At 43.7% G+C, this 13128-nt stretch overlaps 1 protein-coding gene across 4 annotated transcripts in view; it reads right to left on the bottom strand.

Moving 5' to 3' along the window:
- Positions 1–13128, bottom strand: part of LOC113145704 (paired box protein Pax-7-like) — a 73170-nt gene that overhangs the window by 33798 nt on the left and 26244 nt on the right. For all 4 annotated transcript variants that reach the window (XM_026332727.1, XM_026332728.1, XM_026332729.1 and 1 more), the window contains exon 5: positions 5429–5628. In XM_026332727.1, the coding sequence (XP_026188512.1) occupies positions 5429–5628 (200 nt within the window). The remainder of the gene's footprint in view (positions 1–5428; positions 5629–13128) is intronic.

Raw genomic sequence — 13128 nt, 5'->3', positions numbered from 1 at the left:
GGAGTGTTGCATTCACAGCCTGTACTATTGTTGGAATTTCTGAAGGCTCGCAAAGTGTGTTTCTGGTGGGACCACAGGTTGGACCACTTTTGGGTCACATGTGGCCTGCAGGCCGCCAATTGAATAGGTTCTAAGCAATGATACTTGATAGGTGGCAAATGACAGCTGACAGGTCAGCATGGATGAGGATCATGTGATACATTGGAAAACTCCAGAGCAAGTGAGAAAGATCATCTTGACCCAAGAACAGTTTTGAGCATTTCTTTTTAATATCCAGCTGAAACCTGTCAATGAATGTCAAACAACCAATGTCAATTAGTAATTCTGAGGTTTACAGGTATCAGAGCTATAGTAACTGCCAGAGTGGTGACAGGTTTCCATGCCATGCTGGTTTCTCACTCTTGATTGATCCATGTTGCAGTTGTGGATTAAAGCTCCCTTGTGACACCCCAGACGTGTCTGTGATCTCCTGTGAGTATTACAATGCATGGTGGGTTTGAATATGGTGGGAAAAACTGTTTCCAGCCAAGTCGCTGAGGAGTGAGACATGTATAAGGAATGCAGCCCCCACCCCACTGCAGAACACCTAACAGCTGTTGTTAGAGCTCTGCAGTATTTTCTTTTGTGCTACTGGGACACTGTAGAACTGTCAAAACCAGAACAACACAGACCAAAGCTAGCAGTCTTCAGCATTCTACAGTGTGTATGGTTCAGCAGGCAAATAAGGAATTTGGTCTAGGTATTATTATGTGACATCTTTTACACCCATACAAATGCATCATTGTACTGGTTCACAAACAGCTTGAGAACTATGTTTTGTGTCTATCAGATATACCCTCAATATACGCATAGTTATAAATATGTCTCACTCTTAGCCTCTCAAACCCAAACCTGAAAACTCAAAAAACACTTTTACTTGTTTGTTTACCAACAGTTTTTTTCATCTAAATGTGTCTCTTAGAACTCATGCCAACTAGACTGCTCAAAGACATCCTGCCACCAATCAACTCATCTTTATTAGACCTGGTCAATTTATCTTTAGTAACAGGCTACCAACCTCGGGCTTTTAAGATTGTAAGACTCAAACCATTACTCAAAATCCAGACCTGATCCAGGAGTCCTGGGTAATTATGGACCAATAACCAACCTACCCTTTATTTCTAAAATCCTTGAAAATCCTGTTGCTAAGCAGCTATATGAGCACAGCACTGTTGAAAGTCACCAACGATCTTCTCTTAGCCTTAAACAATGGACTAGCCACTGTACTTGTCCTGCTAGATCTTAGTGCTGCATTTGACACCATCAACCACAGCATCTTATTACATAGTTTGGAACATGTGATTGGGATTAAAGGAACAGTGTTGACAGATAGATAGATAGATAGATAGATAGATAGATAGATAGATAGATAGATAGATAGATAGATAGATAGATAGATAGCAGCAGCAATAGAGACAGTAACACAAAGACAGGTTGTAGATTGCACACTCTGTATCTTAAATATAGTCAGTATACACAGGGTAACATGAGAACTGGCCAATTCCGACCCTATATCTTATATATAGTCAGTATTTTGAGGCTGTGATGGAGAGGAGGACACTAAACAAACTGTTATCAATCATGGACAACCCTGACCACCCTCTCCATCCTGTGCTGGACAGACATCGGAGAGCCTTCTCCAAAAGGCTCAGACAGCTTCGTTGTCTTAAGGATCGCTACAGGAAATCCTTCCTGCCTTATGCCATCAGTCTGTACAACACAGCTTTTCTGTGTGCCAGAAAACAACCTGGACTGACTGTCTGAACTGGCAATATTTGCACACAGGTTCTCTCTTTGAAATTTTTTGCACACTTATTGTATAGTGTCTGCACACTTATTGTGTATTGTCTACTCACATATTGTATATATTTTTTTGTATATAGGTTTTATATTCCTCTATCTTTTTCAAATAAACTCTTATATTGTTTTCTTTTCCTTGTGAGATTTATGTTTATGTTGAGTGCCCGTAATTTGCTGCTGCAACAGCGGAATTTCCCAGTTTGGGATGAATAAAGTACTTCTACCTACCTACCTACACACATCCCTACCTCCCTACCTACCTACACAGGGTAATGTGAGAACCAACCAGGTGTTCTTGTGTTTCAAACACATGGGCCAGACGAGGCCATCGAACAGGTCGGGGGGTTCTGGCACCGTGTGCAATTCTAAGAACATAATCTAAGATATATAAGAAGCATATAAATAAAAAGTATAATCACAAGTTTAAAGGGGGCAGGGGGTGAGGTTGATTGCAGTGCAGCCATTGATGTGCAATTTCATATGTGACAAAGTGACAGTGCAAATAGTATTAATTGTTGAAATACCTATGTAATTCTGCAAAAGGCAGCATTAAAGTGAAAATGAAATTGAGTCTGTTTATAATGGCAAGAAATGCAATAGTGAGAGTAACTGAGCAGACCTGAATCTAACAGATGAGAGAATTATGCATGTAGCACCGTGATGTATATAGCAGACAAGCCTTAGCCTAGATCCCCCAGTCCACATTACCATGTCCCTGTAAAGAGTTGTTGAAGAGCCAAATGGCTCTGGAGACAAAGGACTAAGTCCTAAGTCTGTCTGTTGAGCAGCTCTGCGACATAAGTATGGTTGGTTGGGCATGATGGACAGCATTTTGTTTAGTGTCCTCCTCTCCACCACTTCCTCAAGAGAGTCCACGCCAACCACCAAACCAGCTCCCCTGACTTTTCAGGCTACCTCCCCACCACACCACCACGTAGAAAAGAACATTGGCAATGACTGAAGCAGGAGCTTTTTGCAGATGTTGAAGGATCCTAGTCTCCTCAAGAAGAACAGCCTGCTCTGACCTTTCTTGTACGGATAGTCAGTGTTCACTGACCAGTCCAGCTTGTCATCCAGCTGTAGCCCCAGGTATCCGTATGACCTGACCCTCTCAACATCCACTCCCTCGATGGAGACAGGTAACAGGGGAGACCCGGACCGACGAAAGTCAATAACCATCTGTGTAATCATGTTCAGTTGTAGTTGGTTTAGATTGCACCATGCCACAAAGTCCTTGACCAGGCTCCTGTATTTGCCCTCCTTCCCATCCCCAATACACCCCACAATGGCAGTGTCATCTGAGACCTTGTGCATGTGACATGACTCCGAGTTGTAAGTAAAGTCCAAGGTGTGTGTAAAGTGAACAGGAAGGGGGCTAGAAAAGTCCCCTGTGGTGCTTCTGTGCTGCTGGAGGTGGTTTCAGACATGCAGTCCCTTGTCCTGACATACTGTGGCCTTCTGGTGAGGTAGTTTGTGATCCAGATCACCAGGTTTGAATCCACCTGCATGTCAGTCAGCTTGTTCCTCAATAAGAGGGGTTGGATTGTGTTGAAAGCACTGGAGAATTAAAAAAACATGAGTCTCACAGCACCTCTCCCCTTATCGGGGAGGGAGAGGGTCTGATGGAGTAGGTAGATGATGGCGTCGTCAACACCCACCTTCTGCCTAGGTGAACTGCAGGGGATCGAGTGCATGACTAACCTGAAGTCTGAGGAGATGAAGAAACAGTTGTTCAAACGTCTTCATAATGTGTGACGTCAGCGCTGCAGGCCTATAATCATTAAGATCTTTTGGGCTGTTTTTCTTCGGACATTCTCTAGTTCCAAACTTGAAGATATACTTGAAGGGCTCGCTCAGTTCACTGGCACAGGTTTTCAGCATTCTCTGGCTTATCCAGTCTGGGCCAGCAGCCTTGTTGGAGCGTAGTCTCCTCAGTTCTCTTCTGACCTGTCGTGCTGTGATTGTGGGGGGCGGCAGGACTTCTTGCTATAGTGTTTTGGTGAGGGTTGAGACAGTAGGTGAGGGGGAAGGGAGGTGTTGCCAGGTAAAGGAGTGAAGCAGTCAAACCTGTTGAACTACTGGTTGAACTCATTGGCCCTCACCACATCCCCAGATATTACACTGCTGTCCTTCTTTTTACAGCCTGTAATGGTTTTCATACCATCCCAGACATCCCTCATGTTGTTTTCCTGCAACTTCTTCTCCACTTTCCTTTTGTATGTCTCCCTGGCCTCCTTCTTCTTCATGTTCAGTAGAAACTTGACTTTGCTGGTAATCCAAGGCTTGTTGTTCAGAAAGCAGCGCACAGTACTAACAGGCACAATGATGTCCATACAGAAGTTGAGATTGTTTGTCGTGTGTGTGATCTCCTCAATGTCACCATTATGGGGCTCCTGCAGCACACTCCACTCAGTACACTCAAAACAGTCCTTCAACATCTCCTCAGCCTCAGGAGTCTATTTCATGAAGGTATGTGTTGTTGTTGGCTGACTCATGACACAGAGTCTGTAATGGGGCTTCAGGAAGACAAGATTATGGTCCTGATTTTCCCAGTTGGGGCAGGTGGGTGACACAAGGTTCATTCACATTAGCATACAAAAGGTCTATTGTTCTGTTTTTCCTGGTAGCACAATCCTGATAGAAAGTAGGGAGTGTAGCATCCAGCGTCATGTGATTGAAGTCTCTAAACAGCGCGACAAAGGCATCCAGGTGTTCAATTTGCAGTCTGCACAACTATCGGTGTATAATTTTGCTCACCTAAAAATTTGGTGTTCCATTACAAATAATGCAATCTTCTAAGTAGAACACCTGGAAATAAAAGCTGAAATTATTGATCTCTTGACTTCACCTTTTGATCTCAAACCCAAATGTTTTCAGTCTACAGCAAAAATAAAACAATTGGCCTCACTGTTCCAATACTTTTGGAGGGGAGGGTACATTGACTTCTCCCATGCCTTTTAATATGTGAAAATAATATCCTAATGTTTTAAAAATTCTAAACAAAAGAAAGAAGAAGAAGAAGAAGTACTTTATTAATCCCCAAGGGGAAATTAAATTGTTACAGCAGTTATTCTCATTTAAAGTTATTAAATTTAATATAATATAATTAATATAATTAATATAATTTAAATTATATAAATTACTAGTAATTAATAAAGTAGTTAATAAAGTAATTTTTTGTTTTTGAGGGTTTGTGTGTGTATGTGTGTGTGTGTGTGTGTGTGTGTGTGTGTGTGTGTGTGTGCGTGCATGCATGCGTGTGTATGTGGTGTGTGTGTTATTGTTTATATTATGAAATTATAGAGTCTTATGGCCGTGGACACAAAAGACTTCCTGAATCTCTCAGTCTTGGCTTTAGGAGGAATTAGTGTGTGGCTGAATGAACTTCCCATTCGCCACAGTTCCTCATGAAGTGGGTGGGCAGGATTGTCCAGTATGGAGTTGATTATAAGCCAGAATTTGCTTTGTGATATAGGCCCCATGATTGTAACCTTGCATTTGTTTCAACATTATGCCAAAGGCAGTTTTCTCTGGCAGTGTAACCACTGAAGGATAGATGGACAAGAGATGGATATGGATGGCATATTACCTGGACCCTGGCCTCAGTGAGTTTGGTCCTCTGTGCCAGCTCCTCCCTGGTGTAGATATCAGGGTAGTGGGTTCTTTCAAAAGCCTTTTCCAGCTCCTCTAGCTGCTCTGCTGTGAATGTGGTCCGACTCCTGCGCTGCTTCCTTTTCAGAGGAAGATCAGGCTCTGACTCCACATCTGACACTTCATCCATCCGACTGCCTGGGCAAACACATGGACAATACACTTTAGGGGTCACTTCATAACATGTTCTTTGACTTCTCCACTGCTTTCAACACCAAAGAGCCATTAATGTTGAGCAATAAAAAATGGGACCACACTATCTAAACAAATCACAAGAAATGAGGATGAATACACATCTGTGATCCAGGACTTTGCTTAGTGGGGTCAGTGGAATGGCTTTCCAACTCAGGCAAACATACTTAGTGGTGGCTAGATCATCTTTACCTGGGTAATTTGTTTACATGCCTAACCAGACAGCCAGAATCTGGTTTACACGCAACAATTGGCTGTCTTGACTTTTAAACCACACACCATGGCTCTGCTGAAACACACTGGCTGACAAAAAAAGCTGGTCAATGTTACCAAGTTGTTGTTTTTTTTCCACATTTTGTCATATGATATCATAGCACCTGTAGATTCTGTTCCTTGTTCTTAACTTCCCAAATCCAGATTATTACTTTCTGTGGTAGTGAGTTTACACACTCATCTGGCATTGCAGGCCCCAAAAGAAACATGATCCACACAATCACCTTACTTCCAGTAACTTCAAGCAAGTGGTTGGTGTTATACACTTCATCTATGCCATGTAGGATTAAACAACTCAGAGAGCAGCATAGGCTTGCACAGTGACTCAGAAGACATCAAAATAAATGAAGCTGCAAAATCAATCTCATAACTCATTGTTTACCTACAGTACATGTTTTCAATTTATTTCTTTCTAAACTATATTTATTGTTGGAGGGCTAAATACCAGACCCTGTAAAAGTGTAACTAGGCAAATAGGTCACTCTATTTTCCAGTGTTTATAGTGGAAAGGGGTGGAATTGCTGAAAAACAGATTGAGCCATGGTGGGAAAGTAGCCTGTTTTGTTATAATTAAGTGGTTATTGTGATTGTTCCCGCACAATAATAAAATAAGATGAACATTTATTCATCCCACAATGGGGAAATTCACATATTTCACATATATCATTAATGTTAAATAAATCATTAAACATGTTCTAAAATTTCTTTTGTAATTATGTCCCTTCCCTGAATGAATGTTTTATGTTGAGGGTGGGTGTTTGAAGGGGAAAAAAATGAACAGCAAAAATCTGTATAGTGTAATGTTGTGTTAATATTATGCTGTTAAAAATGACAGAAATAAAATTATATATATATAAACATGTTAAAAAAAAGTAGGTAAAAGGACAAAAACTGTCAACTATATCTAAAAAATTCACCCTAAGAGTTACTGCTTTGGTCATATGTTAGCCAATCAGATGCCGAGTGTAACGCTGCATGCAGCAACATGGTGCAACCAGACTTTGGCAGACAGGGCAAGTGGCTAAGACCTGCAAGTTACGCAGTTAAACTTGCGATACAAACCAGTGTTGTACAAGTACACCTCAACAGTGAGCAAGCCACATTATACCGGGAAATGTCCTTTACTCAAGGAAATGTAATGGAAATTTGTAGGCTCATTGTGTCTAATTAATTAATTATTTTAAATGATTTTTGTTTTAAATTGTAATGCCATTTGTGATATCCATAGCTAACTTTGATGGCACTTGAGTGTGGAAAAATGTGTGACCATTTACCATACTCTCCTCTCCTATATGGAAATTTGAAAAACAAAAACTGTTTACTAGTTACATAAACACTGATTTTTTTTCTTTCTTGCTCAGCATTATAATGCTTTATATGACAACCTCTCATTTTTTTTCTGGGGTTGTTACAGAGGTATGATTTCATTTATTAGTCCAGTCTTCAGCAACTTTACCTCATGATACATACTACGAGTGGCATGACCTGTGCACTGATATAAGTGCAATTAATGCTATGCTTGCAATGATCACCACTGATACTTGAGTTTTTACTATTGCAGGGGTCCAAAAAGCTTGCCATATGTGTGACTGAAAACCTATTTTGAGTATATGCTTATTGTCAGACAGTATACTACCCAGAACCAAACCAGCAATGAAGGGATTCTTCTTACAAATACTGTCTATGTGAAGCCTGACGTATCCTGCTCCCTGTTACCAGGTGCACACACTTACCACTCATCACATGTACACATAGTCAGCATCCTAACAACACTACCTTTCAGATTGTTTCCTAAACATTACTTTGTTTTTTAGTTGTTGTGGACTAATGTTAATTTTGAGCTTTGTTTAGATTTGCTGTACTTGTATGTTTACAGTTCCATAGAATATTAAGTAACCAGGTAATATGTTGTGATGAAAACAATACAAAACAGTTCTGAGGCTTCAACCACACAGGAAATGTTTAGTCATCTTCTTCAAAGGTAGGGCACATTTTTAAGTTAACCAAAAAAAGGGGAAAAAAACATGGCTGAAAAGTCCAATTTTAGTCCCTGGCTTGCTGTTTTTATATGTTTTAGATTGTGCTAAATATGTAATAGTAAATCTAGCTTTTGTTTCTAAGTGTTTTGGAAACGCTAAGAAATTCATTCATTCATTCATTTATTCATTATCTATACCGGCTCATTCCTATTTGGGGTCACAGGGATCTGCTGGAGCCTCTCTTTTGGGTGGAAGGCAGGGGTACAGGCAGACAACCACACACCCTCACACTCACTCCTATGGTCAATTTAGACTCGCCAGTCAACCTGACATGTTTTTGTACTGTGGGAGGAAACCAGAGTACCCGGGGAAAACCCATACAAGCACGGGGAGAGCATGCAAACTCCGCACAGAAAGGCAGAAAGCCAGGTAACCTAAGAAATTACAATGAAAAAATAATTGTAATTTGTTTGTAAAAAATTGTAAAATATTGATATTAAGATATAGTTTAGCATTACACTATTAGATAGCACTATATTAGACAAAAAAAAAAACAAACAAAAAAAATGTTTATATAGGACACCTAGGACTGCAATGTAGATTCTGAGTTCCAGTTTTTGGACTTTTATTTTGGTTAGTTCCTGTTTCCTCATGTATTGTTCCTAGGTAGCTTTATGTTCATTAGATCTGATTAGTTTCACCTGTTGGTCAGTAGCCATATAGTCAGTAGTCTATATATACCCCCTGTGTTTCTTTGTTCTTTGTGGGAGTATTGCTTTGCATTACGTCCAAGGAAGAGAAAGTTTGTGTTGTTTTTATGCTGAGTGGCGTTTTTGTTTCTCCTTGCCTGCCTGCCGAGTGGCAGAGATCTCTTTTTTGTGTTTTTTTGTGCCTGAACCCTGGACGATCCAGGGGAAATAAAGCCTCTTGTCATGCACTCGGGTCCCACCTCTCCTTCTTCATTATCACACCACCTACACGTTCTTAACAGAATGCTCCCAACCCTAATGGAATCAGCGGACGGCGAGGGGAGGACGCCAGAGGAGAGATGGAGCGGGTGGCTCCTTCAGCTGTTTCTCAGCTGCCTGCAATCCTCCGGGGAAGTCATGGACTTGTGCTGTCGATTGGAACAGGAGTTTCGTCACTGTCCTTGGTACGTGACGAGGGAAGGGGCAGTTATAATGGCTTCCCTCTTCTCCAACTTGCACGCCATACTGAAGACGTGCCTGATAGCCCGGCTTCCCCTCTACGAGGCAAGGCAGTGGTGCCTAGCTTCCATCAATCCCGTGGCACGAATGCCAGAAACCGAACGCACGGCGAGAATGCCAGAACCCGAACCCCCAGCCAGTGTGCCCGAACCCCTGGCCAGTGTTCCCAAACCCCCGGCCAGTGTGCCAGTGTCCCAGTCCCCGGTGTCCCAGTTACCAGCGCCCCCGCCTCCAGCATTCCAGTCTCCGGCATCCCAATCGCCAGCGTCCCTCCTGGCTCCCCAGCCCAAGAGACCAGAGTCCCTCCTGGCTTCCCAGCCAGCATCCCTCCTGGCTTCCCAGCCCAGAGAACCAGAGTCCCTCTCCACTGCCCAGCCAGAGTCCCTCTCCGCTGCCCAGCCAGAGTCCCTCTTCGCCTCCCAGCGTCCAGAACGTCAGTGCGCTGAAGTGGCTGTCTCCGCTGAGGTTACACACCAGATCCCACACCTTCGGCAGAGAAAGATTTTCCATGTCGAGGCCCAGCCCATACCAGTCCCTCCGCGTCAAGGCGAAGGCACCCACGTTGAAATCCAGTCCTCAGTTCCTGCTCCTCAGCGGCGAAGTGAGGTTCTCCACGCCGAGGTCCCGCCTGTTCCAGTCCATCGGTGTCACAGTGAAGGTGTCCACGCCGAAATCCAGTCTCCAGTTCCAGCCCCTCAGCGGCGAAGCGAGGTTCTCCGCACCGAGGTCCAACCTCTTCCAGCCCACACTTTCCAAATTCTCTGTTGGATTGAGGTTTAGGCTTTGACGTGGCCACTCCAGAACGTTCACCTAGTTGTCTTTAAACCATTTCTGTGTAGTTTTTGCTGTATGCTTGGAGACATTGTCTTGCTGCAAAATAAATCTACTCCCAAGCCATAGGTATCTTGTTTATACCTGCAATAAATGAATCTTCTACTACAGTAGCTCTTGAATCATCTGCAAGACCTCAGTTATGTTTAGATTGCTTCTTTCCCATAGATCTCTCTGAATTTACATCAGTAGTTGCTTCATCTAAATCATCAACGTGTCTCTTAGACTCTATCCCGACTAGACTGCTTAAAGACACCCTGCCAATTAATTAACTCATCTTTATTAGACTTAGTAAATTTATCTTTAGTATTAGGCTAGATACCACAGGCCTTTAAGACTGCAGTAATCAAACCCTTACTCAAAAAGCCTAGTCTTGAGGCCTAGCCTAGCCAGGAGTCTTGGCTAATTATAGACCAATATCCACCTACCATTTATTTCTAAAATCCTAGAAAAAACTGTTGCTAAGCAGCTATCAGACCACTTACACAGGAATGAACTATTTGAAGATTTTCAATCAGGATTTAGAGCACATCATAGTACAGAAACAGCACTGTTAAAAGTCACCAACGATCTTCTCTTAGCCTCAGATAATGGATTTGTTTCTATACTTGTCCTCCTAGACCTTAGTGCTGCAATTGACACTATTGACCACATCTTAATACACAGACTGGAGCATGTGACTGCTATCACAGGAACAGCATTAAAATGGTTCCAGTCCTATTTATCAGACAGATTCCAGTTCGTTCATATCCATGATGAACCTTCCACAAGCACAAAAGTTAGTTATGGAGTTCCACAAAGCTCTGTGCTAGGACCGATTCTGTTCACCCTGTACATGCTTCCACAGGAACAGCATCAAAATGGTTCCAATCCTATTTATCGGACAGATTCCACTTCATTCATGTCCATGATGAACCTTCCACAAGCACAAAAGATAGTTATGGAGCTCCACAAGGCTCTGTGCTAGGACCGATTTTGTTTACCCTGTACATGCTTCCACAGGAACAGCATTAAAATGGTTCCAATCCTATTTATCGGACAGATTCCAGTTCGTTCATGTCCATGATGAACTTTACACAAGCACAAATGTTAGTTATGGAGTTCCACAAGGCTCTGTGCTAGGACCGATTCTGTTCACCCTGTACATATATATATATATATATATGTATGTAGGGGACCAGGGCAACCTGATGAGAAATGGGCTACTGGAACAAGACACTCGTGGACGAGGGTTGATAACAGAGAACTGTTGGAATGCTACTACATGAGTAACCCCAGCGATAGGGGCTACATGAAGAGGATGTGAGACCTATGGAAACTCCGAAACCCACCATCCACACTAGGGCCAAAGCATCTAGTAGCTCAGTGTTCCAACATCCACAAACGGCAGCTGCTATCACAACTAGAGACTGAAGAAATACAACACAAATGCTACGGCAAGGGGGAGCCAGGACGCCAGGTCAGGGGGGAAACAACACCACCCCCACCCGAGATTGGGTACCAAGCCCCAATGACAAGCCCCGACATGCTCAACACTAGAGCAGCTGACCTGAGAGTGAAGATCGTAGGCAAGATGGACACCTGGAACCTCCGCAGCCGGTTACCAAGACTAAGTGAAGTACTCTCTGAAAGTCTACTAGAAGATGTGAATGCAGCATTACGAACAATCCCCACTGTGACCATCACCGAGACCAACAAGCTGATATACACCACGGCAACAGTGATCCTTGAGATGCTTGGCCACAGAATACATTCCACCACCAAGGAGCAGTACCCTGCCTGGAGAAGGAGGTTAGAGGCAAAAATAAGGGCAACACGGAGAGAAGTCAGCCAACTATCAGAACTGCAGAGAAGGGGGATGAAGTTGGGTAAGAAATACAGCAGGCTGTCCATACCAGAGGCCCTGGAGACTGCCAAACAACGACTCACAGCCCTGGCCACACGCCTGAAGAGGTACACCAGAGAAATAGAAGCACTGAGAATAAACAGGATGTTCTCCACCGAACCATCCAAGGTGTACTCTCAGTGGGAGGGCAGTAACACGAGGGCAGACCCACCAAGGCTGGAGACTGAACAATACTGGAAAGACATATGGGAGAGGGAGGCATCACATAACACCAATGCACAGTGGCTGGCAGACCTGAGAGCAGACCACAGCAACCTCCCTGAACAAGAACCAGTAACCATCGCAACGGCAGATATCTGAGAAAGGGTCTCCAACATGAAGAACTGGACAGCACCGGGGCCTGACATGATCCACACCTACTGGCTAAAGAAGCTAACTGCCCTCCATGAACGCCTGGCAGCTCAAATGAACCAGCTGCTAATGGATGGGACTCACCCAGAGTGGCTAACTGAAGGCAGGACAGTCCTGATCCTGAAGGACCCCCAAAAGGGAGCAGTCCCATCCAACTACCGTCCGATAACCTGCCTCTGCACAACCTGGAAGCTCCTGTCGGGCATCATAGCGGCTAAGATGAGTAGGCACATGGCTCAATACATGAGCGGGGCCCAGAAAGGAATAGGTAAGGACACCAGGGGAGCAAAACACCAACTACTGGTGGATAAAGCGGTCGCTCGAGACTGTAAGACCAGGCAGACCAACATGTGCACCGCCTGGATTGACTACAAGAAAGCCTACGACTCAATGCCTCACACATGGATCCTGGAATGCCTGGAGCTGTACAACATCAATAGGACCCTAAGAACCTTCATAAGGAACTCAATGGGACTGTGGAAAACAACCCTAGTAGCCAACCTCAAGCCAATAGCACAAGTCTCCATCAAGTGCGGCATCTACCAAGGAGATGCTCTGTCCCCGCTGCTGTTCTGCATAGGCCTGAACCCCCTCAGCCAGATCATCACTAAGACTGGCTTCGGATACTGACTGCGAAATGGGGCAACCATCAGCCACCTCCTGTACATGGATGACATCAAGCTGTATGCCAGGACTGAACGAGACATCGACTCACTGATCCATACCACCAGGATATACAGCAACGACAATGGAATGTCATTCGGACTGGACAAGTGTGGTCGAATGATAACAAAGAGAGGGAGAGTTGTCAGGACTGAAGGAGTTGAACTCCCAGAAGGCAGCATAGCGGATGTTGAGGGCAGCTACAAGTACCTTGGAATCCCACAGGCAAATGGGA

Source organism: Mastacembelus armatus, chromosome 7 (assembly GCF_900324485.2).
Source record: "Mastacembelus armatus chromosome 7, fMasArm1.2, whole genome shotgun sequence".
Classification (NCBI taxonomy): Eukaryota; Metazoa; Chordata; class Actinopteri; order Synbranchiformes; family Mastacembelidae; genus Mastacembelus; species Mastacembelus armatus.
Note: the sequence above shows the minus strand (reverse complement) of the source record. Positions and strands in the feature narration are given on the sequence as shown.